At 49.6% G+C, this 18,253-nt stretch overlaps 1 protein-coding gene across 1 annotated transcript in view; it reads left to right on the top strand.

Annotated features, from left to right (window-relative positions):
* The first annotated feature begins 214 nt into the window (after positions 1-214).
* CACTIN (cactin, spliceosome C complex subunit) overlaps positions 215-18,253 on the top strand; it is a 33,506-nt gene continuing 15,467 nt past the window's right edge. The window contains 3 exon segments of the mRNA XM_088452995.1: positions 215-1,255; positions 4,419-4,860; positions 8,729-8,824. Of these exon segments, the coding sequence (XP_088309121.1) occupies positions 420-1,255; positions 4,419-4,860; positions 8,729-8,824 (1,374 nt within the window). The 5' untranslated portion in view covers positions 215-419.

The following is an 18,253-nucleotide window of genomic DNA, read 5'->3' as shown; positions in this document are numbered from 1 at the left end:
AGCAGGACACGTCACAGACGCTGTATGAGAGCAGTGTCAAAAGGCGGGGCATGGGCGGTGCTCCTCATTGAATGAGGGACGGGCGCTGTATGAGGGCGGTGTCAGGAGGCGGTGCCAGGAGGCGGTGCTCGGGCGGTGCTCCTCATTGAATGAGGGACGGGCGCTGTATGAGGGCGGTGCCAGGAGGCGGTGCTCCTCAGTGAATGAGGGAGGGGCGCTGTATGGACCCTAGAGCTGCCCGTAGATGTGCCTGTTACACACAGCAGCAGTAATCGGGCCCTCTGTCAGCAGCTCCCCGCGGTGGATGATGCCTCCTCAGTGTTCCCCATGGTGTGCTATTAGTACGGATATCTCCGTGCATCCGGCATAGCTGGGGGCGCCGCAGGCAGTAGGACCCCAGTGAGGACGCAGTCGCAGGCATGCCGCCGGGTTCCCCCTCTCCGGTAGGGACCGGCCGCTCTGGGAGATGGTGGCGGAGGAGCCGGAGCTCGGAGCGGTCCAGCAGCTCGGATTCCGGGGGGAGGAAGTCTCGTTGCCGGGACTGGAAACGTTTCGGCAGCAAAGAAAGAAATCCATCTCGGGCCCGTTCCGGCAGTCAGGGGAGCCCCGGGCAGAGGAGGCACCGGGCTCGTTCCGGCAGTCAGGGGAGCCCCGGGCAGAGGAGGCACCGGGCCCGTTCCGGCAGTCAGGGGAGCCTCGGGCAGAGGAGGCACCGGGCCCGTTCCGGCAGTCAGGGGAGCCCCGGGCAGAGGAGGCACCGGGCCCGTTCCGGCAGTCAGGGGAGCCCGGGGCAGAGGAGGCACCGGAACCGTGAGAGTCCCGGGCAGAGGAAGCACCGGGCCCGTTCCAGCAGTAAGGAGAGCACAGAGAAAAGGAGGCACCGGGCCCGTTCCAGTAGTCAGGAGAACACTGACATAAGGAGGCACCGGTCCCGTTCCAGTAGTCAGGAGAACACTGACAAAAGGAGGCAACGGGCCCGTTCCAGCAGTCAGGAGAACACTGAAAGAAGGAGGCACCGGGCCCGTTCCAGCAGTCAGAAGACTGACAAAAGGAGGCACCGGGCCCGTTCCAGCAGTCAGGAGAACACTGACAAAAGGAGGCACCGGGCCCGTTCCAGCAGTCAGGAGAACACTGACAAAAGGAGGCATCGGGCCCGTTCCAGCAGTCAGGATAACAATGACAGAAGGAGGCACCAGGGCCGTTCCAGCAGTCGGAACCATTCAGGAAGTAAGCAGAAAGGGCACAGAAAGTCCAGGTAAGGAGCTAGCGCTTACATACATGGAGGATGTTATATTGTGTTCTCCATACAGCCAGTCTGGTGAATTGAATCCTCCCAACCCCACATATAGGGGTATTCAATATGGGAGCGAAAACTCAGTTTTTGCGTTAATTTCGCACCTATAACGTCATTATCGCATGTTTTAGTTTTACACCATATTCAATTTCAAAGACTTTTCGCAGGTTCGAAAAGTCTTTGAAAAAAAAAAAACGGGGATAACATTTCACCACTGAATAGGTGTCGAAAAAAAGTGCAGAATTGGAGTTTAGGGGTGCAGGCTTAAAAAAAATAGCCTGCACCCCTGGAAATGACATTTTAAAATGAACTGTGTCAAAAAAAAAAAAAAAAATAGGGACACCCCAAAAAATGTATTTAAAAATTGGAGTGAAAAAAAAAAAATGGGAAAAAATTGTTTAAAACTAGGGAAATAGGTTCAGGGCTATTCTGCATGTATGCGGCAGGTGTATTCTAGAATAGATTAATAGCGGCAGGTGCACAGTTGCAGAATTTAAAAAAAATTACTTTAGGGACATAAAAATATGCTAGTACCCATTTTCATGTACCCCAAATTTGATGGGATCACTTAAAAAAACGAAAAAAATAACCTAAGTGCTCTTCTGCATCACTTCTTCAATGTCGGGAAAAAAGCACCTGCCGCAGCTATTTATTTATTTATAACCAGTTATTTATATAGCGCACACATTTTCCGCAGCGCTTTACAGAGAATATTTGGCCATTCACATCAGTCCCTGCCCCAGTGGAGCTTACAGTCTATATTCCCTATCACACACACATACACACTAGGGTTAATTTGTGTTGGGAGCCAATTAACCTACCTGTATATTTTTGGAGTGTGGGAGGAAACCCACGCAAGCACAGGGAGAATATACAAACTCCACACAGGTAGGGTCGTGGTGGGAATCGAACCAACGACCTCAGTGCTGTGAGGCAGTAACGCTAACCATTACACCGTCTGTATTTAAATCCCCAACTTTCATTTGCAGGCTAAAACGGGGGTACCCATAGTGATCCCCCATGTTTTTACAGCTTTAGGGGGGTCCTACCATTTTTTTCAGGAAAATTTCGTAGTTTATCGCAAATCCCACTTCGCCAGGTCCCGTTTTCGTAGATCTTATATTGAATACGGGGATAAAGCGGGCGCGCGCCCGATACTTTATCTCAGAAAAATCTCCAATGTGGAGCGAAAAGTCCAGCACGGACTTTTCGCTCCCATATTGAATACCCCTCTTAGTATGAACTGAAAATACAAGTTATTGCAGGCTAAGCTGGGCCAGGTTAGTGACTTCAGCAATAAGAGCCCATTTGCACTGGAAATTATATTATTTAACTGTTCAGATACATTGAACTCACAAAATAACCACACAAAGGGCTGTATTCAATTAGTTTCACGTACGAGATAAAGTTTCGCCTGCCGGATTTTTCACCTACATCGCGTATTTTAGCCGCGGAAACTTATCGTGCGTGTACCCGCGATTCGCCCTAGTCATTTCCAAAAGACACGCAAACGCAGAATAGGCGAAAAGTGGTGTCAGAGTCGGGGAAAATAGCATGAACCCCCCCCCCCAAAAAAAAAGATGCAGAAACATAGGGGATCAATGTCGTAGTGCCTGGTTAGCCCTAAATAAACGGTTGGGTGTACTTAAGTTGGTCCAATTGCCTCTAATTAGCGACTTTGCACAAGTGGTGAAGAATAGCATTAAGCGGTTTTTTTTTGGGGGGGGGGGGGGGAGAAAATAAGTAGTCCTGTCAAATTTGGGGTACTTGAAAATGGGTGCAAGCATATTTAAAAATTGCTAAAGTGAAGTTGTAAAAAACGCACCTTAAGCAAACACCTGCAATCAAAAGAAACACCTCCCCCATACTTGCAGACCCCCCAAAAAGTCTAGTTCGCTACTTTTTATGTTTGTACCCCCACTTTGTACTTTTTTGCCTCCATTTTCAGTGTTTTATTTTTGGGGGTGTTCACTTTTTTAAAGGTGCTTTTTGACTGTTATCCTTTGGGGGTCTGTCCCAAGGGTGCTGAGTGGTTTCCCCACCTTTGCACCCCAAAATAGTGATTTTCGCGTACATGAAAAGTGTTTGCAATTGAATACGGAGATGAGTTTCTGTCTGGCAAAGTCGCAATCGGCTATACTTTTTCGCGGATTCCGACTTTTCGCCGCTAATTGAATACGGGCCCTGGTTTGGTATATGTGCATTTAAGAATAAAACAGACAGGAACTCGAAGGGCTCTGAATGCTGAGTGTGTGAAATGCTTTAGTCTGCCCGCTGCATAATTAGCTGCACACACAGGGGTCAATCCTATTAGGTGCGATTTGCGAGTAGCGAGTTTGTTTCTTGAAATGCCTGGCGCCGGCCTATATAGCCCCTGCGGGTAAAGCGTTGCGCCAGCCTACCTGCCCCCCCCCCGGAGAAAAGCCTCGTGCCAGTCTGCATGTCCCCAGTGGGAAAGACCTCGCATCAGCCTACACCACAAAAAAAAATCAACTGACTGTCTCCCAATTCCCCAACCACCTACCTGGTTGTGGTATCTTATTGCTTTAGTAGTTCACAATGCTAGAACAGTTTTCACTCCTCTAGGAAACCGATGGGATGTCACAAGTGTTTGCTGTGAGATCGGCTTTGTTAATGTAAAAACGTGGCACCATTAGACTTGGCACCCAATATTTAACTCTTACAGCCTACAGAGTGCTACCGCCAGTACATTCTACATACAGTTTGTCATTTCCCTGGCCAGTAAAAATGCGTCCAATGGTTGTTTAGTAGGCAGCATTTTATTTTAATAATTCTTAAGCAAGGGACTAATAGATAAATTACAAAATCTAATAATCAATTAACCACTTACAAAGTCAGTTTTCAGTTTGCACAAAACCAGATACATTTCTGGGGTGTCGCTCTCTTTTTCTGGTGCTTCTAGCACACTCTGCTCTGTATCTGAGAAGTTTGTTGCATCAGCTGAGTGTGCTAGAAGCACCAGAGCAGAGAGCAACACCCCAGACAGGAAAGAGGAACTGCTCAGGTTGTGACAGGTGCAGGGTGCTAGAATTGAACATTAATTGAGCAATTGTACAATTTTGCCTTCATCTTGTCTTTATAATTTTTTATTTTTTTTTATGAGGTCAAACTCAGGTGAAAAAAAAAAATCTCGACGCGGTAGAGATGAGAAGAGACAAAAACCTGTCCATTCGTCGTCCGAATCAGAGAAAGAAGTCTGTGGCAAAGCGAGAAACCGAGAGAGAGGAAGGTCAAAATCAAGGTGTTCGGTGTCGTCTGTCTCGTCATTATCACCAGCTAGGTCACAGAGCCCAGAAGATGGGCCTAATGGAGGCCTCAGTCTGCAGGAGCTCTTGAAACAGAAGGAGGACAAAAAGCAACAAATGGAGGTGATGAAGGCTATGGAGACGCCAGAGGAAAAGCGAGCCAGGCGATTAGCCAAGAAAGAGGCCAAAGAGCGGAAGAAGCGAGAGAAAATGGGCTGGGGAGAGGAGTATATGGGATATACCAATACGGACAACCCATTCGGAGATAACAACTTGCTGGGCACTTTCATCTGGGGCAAGGTTAGTCCTGAAGAATATGTCTTATTAGCTGAGGCCTTCTATTGACCAAAGCTTGTTGCAGGATTTAAGTATTAACCACAACTTGCAGCCAATTAAGGGATTTAGTTCAGCGCAATGTGCCACAGCGCTGTACATTACCGCTTAATACAGTAGCCAAACATCGCTGACTTTCCTATGCACCTGTGTGAGGAGCGAGGGGAAAATAGCGTCGTTACTGGTCATGTGGTGCCTTCACCCAACCCATTTAGCAGCCATCGTATTGGATTAAATACTCTCCCGTGACTGCTGCCTGGGAGTAATGATAGGGGAATGTCTGAAAGTAGACCGCTCCTCTTACAGAGCAATAGGTTAGTAGACTATAGCAGTGCCCGTAACTGGCCTCACTCACCTGGCCACTCCACATGTGTATTTTAATTTTATTTGTATAGCAAGCAATGGTTAAACCGGTTGCTGGATCCTCTTATGAATTTGAGTTTAGCTTCTATTACTTTTGTCATGCAGATATATATATATATATATATATATATATATATATATATATATATATATATATATATATATATAAAAAAAAAAATCTCTATTTTTATATTGGCTAAGAAAGCCTAACTGCAGTGTAAACCTTAACACACCATTCAAAAAAAAAAAAAAGCCTCTCTTGCGCTCACTCTAAACACTTTGGGGCAGATTCAACCAGCCTCGGGGTTCGCCCTGTAGCGAATAGTCAGTCAGTCTTCAGGGTGTGCACTTAACGTAGATTTTCTTTCTCGCTGCCTCAGGAGCTGTGAGGGGAAAACAAATCAGCAAGACTTATGCACTTAACGCAGAATCTATGATTTACCGTGCAGGGAAAATGCAGAAAGATTGAACAGCTCCAGGCGTTAAACCCAGAGCTTTACCCGTGCAATAAACACTGATGTTCATTAAATGTGGCCCTTTGTGATATTGTGTATTTATGAAGCGACACAGGTTCCGCAGCGCTGTACAAGCATCGGTTCCCTAAACGGAACTAATTAGCATAGAAGCAGTTACATCAGTTATACAAACTGGAGCTAGAAAACAATTGAATCAGTAAGAACCCAATACAGCTTGAGATGTTGGATAGTAGCAGTTACAACAGGTACAGCGTAGGAAGGCAAGAGGAGGTGAGACTTATGGGAAGACTTGGGGAGAATCCATTTAGATGGGGCAATGAGTTCCCAAGATGGGGAGCAGTGCCAGCATAGTCCTGTGAGGTGGTGTTAGGAGACGTAAAGTTCACTAGCAGAATGGAGGACTTAATGGGTGATGGGCACAAGTTAAATTCTAGAAGGAATTTGGAGCTGGCAGAGGGCTTTACAGAGAGATACGGCAGAAGATAAATGGAGAAGAGGATTATCAGTGATACCACTGTCAGAACAGATTGCAGGGGGGAGGCGAGTGAGTGGTAGGCTAGAGATGAGGAGACTGGAATTATCAAGACAGGAAATAAGAGCGTGGATGAGGCTCATGGTGACAACCTGGCAGAGAAAGGGTGAACCTTGTATTGTTGCGAAAGTGGAGGTAACGGGATTGCGTAAGGGACTGGAAATGGAGTCTACAATGACCTCTAGGCTGTGTACATGGGTAAAAAGGCAGCGGGTGACATCAACTGTGAGAAAAATAGAAGGATGTGACAATGGATGGTGGAAAGGTGACCAGTTGGTTTGGGTTTATGTTGAGCTTGTGGCATCATTCAGCCATCTAAATGGAGATGGCCGAGTCATCAGCAGAGAGGTGAGCTAACGATCTGCACAAGAGAGGATGGGTATAGAGAAATGCATTTAATCAAAAACTGATCATTGGGGGACCCTTACAGATAGGGTAAGACGGGGGTGGCAGAGATGGAGAATGGTAAGCCAGGAAAGGATGGCATTGCAAATGCCAAGGGAGTGATGGATGTCTACTAGGAGTGGTCAACGGTGTGGAAATCAACAGAGGGGTGAAGTAGTAAGAACAGATAGAATTGGTCCTTGTACTTGGTGAAGAGCAGATCATTTGTCACCTTTGTGAGAAAAGTCTCGGTGGAGATTGCGGCAGACCGATTGCTATATGGGTCCAGAAGAGAGTGGGGCAGTGAGACTGTTTGTTAGCCAGGAGAAGACCAGCAGTTTCACAAGTTTGGGAGGGTGTTGGAGTAGCGATATGGAGTGAAAGTTTGAGTGGAGGTGACGAGATGGTTTATTGAGAATGGGAGTTATGAGTGCATGTGTGACAGCAGGCCAGAAGCAGGAGAAACGGAGCGAGACCACCTCTGAGCCCGTGACATTGGGGTGGGGAACATGGAACTGTAGGGAGAAGCTATCATGATAGATGGAGTTGATGACTCTCTTGGAGTAGAAGGAGGCAGGGGGCAGAGAAGGAATGAGTGACAATGTAGGTTGTTAGACTGGAGGGGATATGAAGTTTCTGTAGTAGGTTTGTTTGGCAAGAGAGAGGGCAGCGTATTAAGGAGATGGGATGATTTTGAAGTGGAAGAAAATCCTATGGTGTGAATCCCGAAGGACAAAACAAATGCCTGAGAACTTCATATTGTATCGCATATTATTAAATGGCTTTGATGTTCCTTAGCAACACAGCATTAAAAACCACATCCGTGCTGCCGACAACCGTTATTTCACTGGAAAATGTTTTAGAAGAATGTGACTGCTTCACATGTTCAGAGAATATTTTTGTAGGCACCGCTGTTGTTGGGTTATGTTGTTCTTTCCTAAGTCTTGCAGCTGCCCGGCACAGCCCTGTTTAACTATATTAATTTGGCAAGGTTTTAGTTTCAGTCCAGCACCATGGGTATGTTCCTGTTTGTTGATTGGCAGCCTAGTACTGAGGTTATATATACTCTGTATACAGAGTATATCTTAGAACAACGAGCCATTTCTGTTCTTGCTTTAAAAGTAAATTGCTCCAGTTTTCTAATCCCTGCCACTCCAACTTTTTTGATAAGCAAGTTGTGTACAAAAGTAGATAGTCTTATGGAAAGTGTGCTCTTTAAATGTGTCTCTCTGACTAATGTTTTCAAGGGATTGCAAGAAAAAGAATTTCCAAATTGTATATATTTATTTTATTCTCACATAGGTGCTGATTCGGAGTTGGGAGCAAACCAAAAAAAAAAAAAAAAAATCCAGTAATTTTGTACCTTGGTCAAGCCATACTGCACGGCAATGTAGGCAGATATAAGATTAAGATTTGGGAGTGGCACCTGCAAACTCCTATCTAAGGGCCGGATTCAGAGATGGAGGCAATAGCACAGCCGATGTGTCTTTGTATGCAGCGGCTGCGCTACAATAGGCTTCTCTGATCCGCTACTGCGAGGACGCAGCATTGTATCAACTGCGTGAACGTTGGACATCGGATTACACAGGATGTCCGGCAATATCACGCCGCCGAGGACGCAGCCTTTGGCTTCGGCGCACCCAGAAAACTGAGCCGGAGCACCCCCGTTTTCGGGGACGCTCTGTGACGCCGTTCCCAGACGCCAGCAGCAAGTCGGTCATGCTGCGGCATTTGGGACACTGCAAGCGACATCACAGCCCCAGATCTGCACCAGCATTTGTGGGTTACATGCAAATACCGCCTGTAGTTACCATGCATGCACGTGAAATAAATGCATTTGCCCTCCCTTGCTTGTCAACATGTTTTTGTTTTTTTCCAGATACGGAAAAGCAAACACATGAAAGCTAGTACTTCTTACATGTTTTTCTCCCCCTCTGTGTATATTTGTATTAGTATTCTATTATTTCTAAAATATATTGCTGTAAGTAGCACCCAGGCTGCTTCACTGTGGTCATTGAAACCTCTTCTTATGTGTTAACTGAAGATGTGAATATCTGTTGGGTGTTTTGTATTTTTAAAGGCTCTGGAGAAGAAAGGAATTGGCCATCTGACCGAAAAGGATCTGAAAGATCGGAACAAACTGATCCAAGAAGACAATCGCTTGGAGCTGCAGAAGGTGAGCAAGAAAACCTGTGTGTGTGTGTGTGTGTGTGTGTGTGTGTGTGTGTGTGTGTGTGTGTGTGTGTGTGTGTGTGTGTGTTTGTGTGTGTAAAATAAATATATATTCAGTGAAGTGAAATAAGTGTGCGTCTCTTGTAAAAATGGTCCTTGTGGGATGTTGCTGCAGAAGGCTGGCTAACCTGCCCGTGGTGTCTTCTCTGTAACAAAGGGACCCTGTAGTGTAGCGATGTGTCCAAGCCGAGCCTACATAAGGGTTTTATTTCCCTCAGTATGTGTGTAAATAACATTATGGCAGCAATAACAAGACGCTGCATATAATCACAACACAGAAAAAATAAACCTCAATACTCTTAATGCAATCTGTAATATAACTGGACGATGCATGTCACATATACTGCCTCCTACTAGTCATTGTCAGAAAGCAAATTGCTCCAGGTGTCCAGATGAGGATATGAGTAATATCACATGGGTTTATATTGGGCTCCCCTCCAAATGCCCGCTAACGTGCTAAAGCTCACTTGTCCCCTCTGGATACCAATAGGTGTACAGGTGCCTACTGGGAACATTTATATGAAAGAAGGTAAATGGGGTAATGTAATATCCTTTTTAAAGCACCAATCATTTAAAAGGCACAAGCAGCCAGGTGAGTGGTTAGGAGACGGGTACTAGATGAGGGCAGCTGCTGTATTGGGCCCTGGTGGAAGTTAAACCCCTGGCAGCATAGGACGTCTTCCTTGACTGTCTTTGGTTCATTGACCGAAACCTGCCTAAAGGGTTGATATTGGGTGCCCAGCATCTGTCTTTCTCCATCTCCTCTGTCGTGTGTGGGAGGGTGTAATTGCGGATCTAAGGCTGCTTATTTACACACTAACCAGGTAGAACCAACCTGGGAGATGTCTCTGGCTTGGTCTTTCTCTGAGCTCTGGTGGCTTGCTGCAGGTCCTCGGGTTACAGCCGAATTATTCTTCCAAAGATATTACCCCAAGCAAAGGTCATCAAGTGCCTGCGCGATGCCACCAGGCGAGCTAGTTTGGGGACAAACCTTGGCTAAGTTGGTGCAAGGGCTGGCTAATGTTTGTTCCTGTATAGGTGACGGGGTCCCAAAAACATCAGTTCTGCTTTAGTCCCTTCCTGGGGAGTATCTGATTCTGAAGGTTCTTCTCAGGAAGAGAAGAAAGACTTGGAGGGTTCCCCTCGTAGTAATTAGGACTATACTGTGGACACTATGGGGTGGTGAAGGTGTGACTGGTGAGACAGACACTAGGCATCCAGGACAGCCAAGAGTCGGCTGACAGTGCGCTGTGTAAGAGGAATTAGTAGTCGTTACTTGGCTTCCCTCCTTCTCTGCAATTGGCTAACATGAGATGTGATGCATGGACAAAATTCAAACAGAAGTTTAGCTTGCCTAAACGGATTGCAGATAAATGAGAACCCAAGGTGGACACCCCTATAGCACAACTTGCTAAGGCCACCACTCTTCCAGTCCCGAAAGCCACTATTCTAAAGGAAAGTACGGATTGAAAAAGTGAAAGTTGTGGTAGCCACTTTTGGAGGGCTTACTGTAACAGAGGTCCATGGCCCAGAGAAAATTATATAACATAAGTAATATCGTGTTGCCTTATTCGCTGTACTTGGAGTTTATGCTCTAGGCTTTAGGTTGCTTTATGCTGCCAGCATGTCTTTCTCTCTACATGTTCGATGTGTGTGTGTTCAATATTGCCCATGCACCCTATAGAGGGCCTGATTTAGAGATGGTTGGTATAAGGCCACGATCGCAGCTACTGTTGCAATAGTGTTTCTTCTTCAGCCGCTAGGGGACACTGGAGTTCAAGACAGTGGGGTATAGACGGTGGTAGAGTAGAGCCTGGCACTTTAAATAATTTAGAAGTGTGACTGGCTCCTCCCCCTCTATGCCCCCATCAGCCTCAGTTTAGAAAATGTGCCCAAGAAAGCCGGTAGCACATCAGTTTCCAGCCTTTCATATATTTTTATTTTTAAATTGTTTTTTATTAAACAAGAATGAGGACAGGCAGACAGCAGGCAGACTGTCACAGCAAGCAATGGGGGAGCTGCCGGGAGAGCACCGCCACGGCTACTGCAGCCTGTGTCCGGTGACCTTGAAGCGGGGGCCCACAATGGCGTCATTGACCCTGCGAGGACTCGCCACAGCTGAGCCCAGCATCCCGGCCACAGCAGCCTGTAAGTATAATCGCTACCCCTGGCTAGCAGGGGTGGTGAGATAATTGCTGGGCAGTGTGATCGGCATATCACACGTAGGACGCCTGACTTCCCTCCATGCTCAGAGAGGGAGTCTGCTGCGTCCCACTACTCCAATTGCGCGGGAGTCTGCATGCGCAGCCCCGACATTTTACAGCTTCAGACATTTTGCCTTGCACATAGCGGGGCTTAATTGTTGCCGCGTCGGTGCTTGTATGAGAGACGCGCCGGCTTTTGCACAGAGCCAGCTGTTAGTTGCCGCGCCGGTGCTTGCACTGTGCGTGATCGCTCCCCCATGTAGCAGCGTTCAGTCAGCCTTGCCTTCCTATTCCAGCCAGTGTTAGAGACAGTACACTGGCTGGATACCACGGAAAGCGCCCGGCCCGCTTTTTGCTAGTAAGAACTGAGTGGGCGGAGTCAGGGGGCTCAGTTACTGCTGGTGCTCACTTTACTAGGTTTTTGCAGTCTCCCTGCGTTCCATGTCGGTAGCCTGGTCTCCCAGAATGCGCACTTTCAGGTGCTCAGTTAAAAGCGCTGGGGGCGGAGCTTAGGGGCAGCGCAGTTCTGACATGGGCGGAAGGCCATCTGCCAGCCATATCAGCAGTATTCATTCAGCTCTTGAGACATCCCTCCTAAGGTCCAAGGGTTTTTCTGGTTCTGTGGTTGACACCATGCTCAGAGCAAGAAAACCTGCCTCTGCCAGGATTTACCACAGGGTGTGGCATACCTATTTTGAATGGTGTCATCCAAAAAGTTATGACCCCCCCCAGGTGCTTAGGATATCCAGAGTGTTGGCTTTCCTGCAGGCGGGTTTGGACCTGGGTCTCCGCCTTGCTACATTGAAGGTCCATATCTCTGCCCTTTCAGTATGATTCCAGTGTAGGATTGCTCCTCTTCCTGACATCCTCACCTTTCTGCAGGGGGTCCTTCGTATCCAGCCTCCCTTTGTCCCTCCTGTAGCGTCTCGCGATTTGGTTGTTGTCCCTAGGGTCCTCCCTTTTGAACCACTGGGCTCAGTGGACCTCAAATGGCTTACTGCTAAGACTGTTTTTTTTTTCTTCTGACCATTGCTTCTGCCAGAAGAGTTTCCGATCGCTTGTCGTTCCCGATTTCTAGTTTTTCACAGGGACGGAGCGATGCTTCGAACTCGCCCTGGATTCCTTCCTAAGGTTAACTCTAGTTTCCACATTAATGAGGAGATTATTGTACCGGCCTTTAACTCTCCAGACCTCTCGGTAGGTGAGGCCTCATTGGATGTGGTACGTGCCCTCAAGATTTATGTGGATCGTACCAGTTCTCTGGAAATCAGACTCCTTGTTTGTACTTTATGGTTTCCACAAGAGGGGATGGCCGGCCAATAAACAAACTTTGGCTACATTGCTGCGTATGACGATCTGAGGCTTACACTCATGAGGGCCTTCCTGTGCTGCCCTCTGTTACTGCTCATTCTACTCTGGCTGTGGGTGCCTCATGGGCAGCTCGTCGTGGTGCCTCGGCTGTTCAGCTTTGTAAGGCAGCCACATGGTCTTGCCATTACGCTTTTGACACCTTTGCCGCTCAGGATGCTCCCTTCAGGCAGTGGATTCTCCTTTCTGCACAGGAGCGTCCCCGCCCTTAAAGGTACTGCTTTGGGACATCCCCAAGGTCACCCTGGGGACCTTCTATGGATCCTGAAGTAGAAAAGAAGAGTTATGGTAAGAACTTACTTTTGTTATCTCTATTTCTAATAGGTCCACAGGGCACCCGCCCTGACGCACCCGTAATTCAGTTGGGCTTCGCTCTGGTCACCTGTTTTTCGTCTCCTTCTGTGTGAGAGTATGATTCTAGTGTGTGCCAGACTTTCTTTTCTCTCTTTTATCCTCCTCCGGCCTTTGGCTTGTTACGTAACTGAGGAGCCTCCGGCCCGGGGGCGGGTTATAGAGGGAGACCCGTTGCATCCCGGGAGAAGAATTTACTACGTAAGGTGCCCGGATGTCTCTGCATCACCTATACCGGTTGCCCTGTGGACCCTATGGACCGCAAAGTAAAAGAGATAACAAGGGTAAGTTCTTACCATATCTCTACTTTTTTGGGCTATATAATCTCTTAATAGTTCTCGGTGCTTCCCACCCGGGAGGTTAGCTTTGGGACGTCCCTACCGTCTTGAACTCCAGTGTCCCGTAGTGGATGAAGGAGAACAGGATTTTGGTACTTACCGAAAAATTCCTTTCTCCGATTCCACAGGGGAAACTGGACGCCCGCCCAGCGCTACGTTCCTGCCGTTTTGTTGGTTTATTATATGGTTGTCTGACTGTATGGGTTCCCTGCAGTGGGTGCCTCAGTTGGTCTTCTTCTGTAGATTTCTCCTTCTCCTCGATTCCTGTTGTCCTCAGTCTCCTCTTAGGCTCAGTTTCTTAAACTGGGGCTGATGGGGCATAGAGGGGGAGGAGCCAGTCACACTTCTGAATTATTTAAAGTGCCAGGCTCTACTCTACCACCGTCTATACCCAGTGTCTTGAACTCCAGTGTCCCCTGTGGAATCTGAGAAAGAGATTTATCGGTAAGTACCAAAATCCTGTTTTTCTACTTCAGGGTCCATAGGGTATCCACAGGATACCTTGGGGTATAGGTGATGACGTCAGGCATCGGGCACCATAGAGTTAAAGTTTTCAGCCTCCCAGGATGCACTAGGGTCCCCCTCCTATACCCCGGCCCCGAGCCAAGGCATCCCAGTTTCGTTTGGTGCCCGGCCGGAGTCGGATGCACCTGCTAGAGGGGGGCTTAGAAGAGCCCCTGAAGTTTTCTTCATGCAGCTGTGGCTGCACATCTGGAAGTACAGCATGGACAGTCAATGCTGACGTCCATGCTGTCTTCCCTACACCCCGCCGGTACCAGAACGCCGGTACCGATCCGGGGATGCTGGTAAGCATCTGGGGTCACAGCTAGCGGTGACCCCAGATGTTTTGGACCATGGCCGGATCTAAGGGGGACAACAGGTAAGCAGCAGGGGTCCCGCGGTGGGACCCTGCTGAACATGGTACGAAGTCCCCAGGCAGGGGGCTCCCTGGGGACTGGCTGCAGCGTGGAGCCAGGTATTAACCTGCGCTTCCACTTACCCCCTGGGACAGCGGACCGCGGCAGAGCGGTAGCGCTGCGGCGTCCCAGGGGTTAAAAGCATGCCAGGGGAGCGCGCCTTCCCTGTCTCGCAGCCGGTGACTGCCCCGCTGCACACAGCCCTCTCTGCACACGCCGACTGGCCCTGTGGCACCGCTCTTCCCCCCAGGCCAGCCTCCTCTATGCTCCTCGGTGGCCATCTTCTGTAACGCATGGTGAACGCTGCTGGAAGCCTAAGATCGGAGGCATCGTGGTCTGGGTCCCCCCGCATACCTCTCCTCCGTTTGGTCAGGTCTGTGTATGCTGCGCTGTGTCCTACCAGGCCCTGTGTCTGCGTAGTTGATTGATCAGCGCTGATAGTGCAGGATTTATTTTTCTGTGCATTGTATGTGACTGTGCTAGCGCTGCTGCCTGTACTTTTTATTTCTTACTGTCAGCCTTATCACTGTCCCTGTTCTTTCTGCTAAAGCCCTTGAGGTGCGGTGCTTGCAGGGTGGTCTCTCGCTATACTAACAAGTATTGGTGAGAGGGGTCACATACTTTCCATCATGTCTGAGAGTGACTTTCCTCTGCAGCTTCAGTGTACTATGTGTAAAGTACCTGTAGCGGAGGGGGAGGGTAGCGCGGAGGGGCTATGCCGGCAGTGTTATTTATTGGCGCGGCCAATTACTGTCACGGCACCGGTACAGGAGCTGCCCTGGGCTTGTTTCGCCAAGGCGCTTACAACCCTGGTGGGCCAGTTAGCTCCGCAGCCCGTGTTCTGACAGATGGGATTGTCCCAGCAGTCAGTGGCGTCGTCACCCATGCAGGGTTTCCCGAGGCAGTTGATGGTACCCCACAGTCTCCCTATTTCCCCTCCCCTGGTCTCTCAGGAGCCTGCGTGGGTTAATTCCCTGACTAGTTCTGTTCAGCAGTTGTCGGATGTGTTACAAGGGGAGTCTGTGTTGCGGCCGGTGGCGTCTGTCTGCTCCTTATGAGGATGACGACGTGAGGTCTGATGATGGGGAGATTCTGGATCTTTCGGACCAGGAACCTCTCCGTACTAAGGAGGCGGATGCTAGGTCCAAGGTGTATATTCCTGGACTTATTCAGGCAGTCCGTACAGCTTTGGTGATTGAGGACGAAGATCCTCCGGTGTCCAAATCTAAATATGCCTTTTTTTAAGGATATTAAGGGTGACTCCACAGTGTTTCCTTTCGGGTCAGTTGGTGGACCATTTAGAGGAGGCGTGGAAACAGCCTGGCAAACGATACCAGCCACAGAGGCGTTTGGCGGTGGCTTATCCGTTCGCGGATAATTATTTTTCTAAGTGGGAATCCCCTCCAGATATCAGTACCCTGGCGTCTCGGATTTCTTCGGCAGCTGTAGCTGCTCGTCGCACCTTATGGTTGCGATCTTGGAAGGCGGACGCTGATTTCAAAAAGGGCTTGGAAGCGATGCCTTTTAATGGAGAAGTTCTATTTGGTCCGGACCTGGACAAAATTGTAGCCACACTGGCGGCAGCCAAATCGGCATGTCTCCCGTCTGCTGCAGTTCCTTCCGGTTCAGGTAGATCGTCCTTACAATCCTTTCCCCGACAGGCTGGCCCCAAAAAATCGGCCAAGCCCCGGAAGCAGGCCTGGAGTACCAGGTGTCCGGCCCCTAAGCCAGATGACAAGCCTGCGGCCTGACGGTCCGGGCCTCCCTTTGGGGGATCCCAAAGTGGGAGGCCGCCTGCTGCAGTTCGCCCAGTGTTGGTCAGTCACCACGACAGACACTTGGGTTCTCGAGGTGGTTTCACACGGGTACACCCTCTCCTTCCGGCACAGACCCCCGTCTCGATTCTTCACCACGGGTCTGCCATCAGACTGGAACAAAGCCTTGGAACTGCGGAAGGTCTTGCACACTATGCTCCAGGCTGGAGTTATAGTGCCTGTTCCATTCTCCCAGAGGGGCCTTAGTTTCTATTCCAATCTCTTTTTGGTGCAGAAACCCAATGGGTCGTATCGTCCGATTCTCAACCTCAAAGCTCTCAACAAGTCTTTGCGGGTGCCAAAGTTTCGGATGGAGACCCTGCGGCCCATCATTCTGGCGCTGGAACCTGGGGACTACATGGTGTCGGTGGGCATACAGGACGCTTACCTGCATGTCCCTATTCTTTTACGCCATCAACAGTTTCCCAGGTTTGCAATCCGCAACAACCACTTTCAGTTCCGGGCGTTGCCTTTCGGCCTGGCGACAGCACCACGTGTTTTCACCAAGGTGATGGCGGTCATGTCGGCTTCCCTGCGGCTGCAGGGGGTACGCATGTTACCGTACTTGGACGACCTTCTCTTGGTGGCAGGATCTCCAGAGCTCCTTTTACCCCACTTGGACCTGACCATTGCGGCACTGCAACGGCACGGCTGGTTAATAAACTGGCAGAAGTCCACCCTGATCCCGTCTCAGCGGATTCTGCACCTCGGAGCCTTACTGGACTCCGGACAGCAAAGGATCTTTGTGACGAGGGGGAAAAGATCTCTGCCTTGCAGTTGAGGGTGCGCAGTTGTCTGCAGAGCCGCCGGGTATCTCTGCACTCGGCGATTAGGTTACTGGGCTCCATGGTGTCAGTATTCGACATGGTGGAATATGCCCAGTTTCACTCCAGACCTCTGCAGCACCTGATTCTGTCCAAGTGGAATGGACTGCCTCGGTCTCTGAAATCTCAGACGATGGTGCTCACTCCGGAGCTTCGCCTGTCCCTAGCCTGGTGGTTGCAGACGACCCATCTCAACAAGGGTCGTCCTTTCTGGGTGGCAAATTGGGTCCTGTTGACAACGGACGTCAGTCTTCGGGGCTGGGGAGCAGTCTCGGGTCCACACTTGTTCCAGGGCAGGTGGACTCAGGCAGAAACAGAGCTTCCTATAAACATTTTGGAGCTCCGCACGGTGTTCAATGCTCTCCAGCAGGCACATCGGGTTCTCAAAGGTCACCCAGTGCAGGTCCAGTCGGACAACGCTACCACCGTGGCCTACTTAAATCGGCAGGGAGGAACCCGAAGTCGGGCGGCTCTCGTAGAGGTGTCCCGAATTCTGGTATGGGCGGAGCGCAATCTCCCGGCCATATCAGCAATATTCATCCCAGGAGTGCTAAACTGGGAGGCGTACTTTCTCAGTCGCCAGGACGTTCATCCGGGGGAATGGTCACTGCACCCGGACGTTTTTCAACCGCTGGTGGACAGGTGGGGTCTTCCAGAGATCGACCTCAAGGCGTCCGGGCACAACAACAAGTTGCCGGTGTACGGGTCTCGCACAAGAGACGAAAAGGCGTCTGGTGGGTGCTCTGTCCGTCCGGTGGACGTTCCGGTTCGCTTATCTGTTCCCTCCGTTTTCACTTCTTCCGCGGGTAATCCGGAAATTCAAACAGGAAGGAGGGACGCTTCGGTTGATAGCTCCCGCTTGGCCCAGACGGCACTGGTTCTCAGACCTTCAGGGTCTGTCCTTGGACAGTCCTCTGCAGTTGCCGCTACGACCGGACCTTCTGTCACAGGGTCCCTGTCTTCACCCGGACCTGACTCGGCTGTCTTTGACGGCGTGGCTGTTGAGACGGCCATGTTAAGGTCCAGGGGGTTTTCCAGCTCTGTAGTGCAAACAATGCTAAGAGCTCGGAAACAGTCTTCCGCGAGAATATACCATCGTGTGTGGCATACGTTCTTCCAGGGGTGTCGACCGAGAGGTTATGCACCTCGGGAATTTCATCTGTCTAGAGTGCTAGTCTTCCTGCAAGCGGGAGTGACCATGGGCTTCGCCTTGCTTCTTTGAAGGTGCAGGTTTCTGCCCTGTCCGTCTGGTTCCATCGTAGGATTGCTACAATCCCTGATGTGCACACCTTTATGCAAGGTGTTCTGCGAATTCAGCCGCCTTTTGTTCCACCTGTGGCGCCTTGGGACTTGACTGTGGTCCTGAGGGCTCTCCAGGGACCGCCGTTTGAACCACTGGGCTCAGTGGATCTTAAATGGCTAACAGCTAAGACTGTTTTCCTTCTGGCCATCGCTTCGGCCAGATGTTTCTGATTTAGGGGCTTTCTTGTAGACCCCCTTTCTTGATTTTTCATGGGAACAGGGCAGTGCTGCGCACTCGTCCTGAATTTCTTCCCA

The sequence above is a fragment of the Taudactylus pleione genome, unplaced genomic scaffold (assembly GCF_031769625.1).
Source record: "Taudactylus pleione unplaced genomic scaffold, aTauple2 ptg000562l, whole genome shotgun sequence".
Lineage (NCBI taxonomy): Eukaryota > Metazoa > Chordata > Amphibia > Anura > Myobatrachidae > Taudactylus > Taudactylus pleione.
Note: the sequence above shows the minus strand (reverse complement) of the source record. Positions and strands in the feature narration are given on the sequence as shown.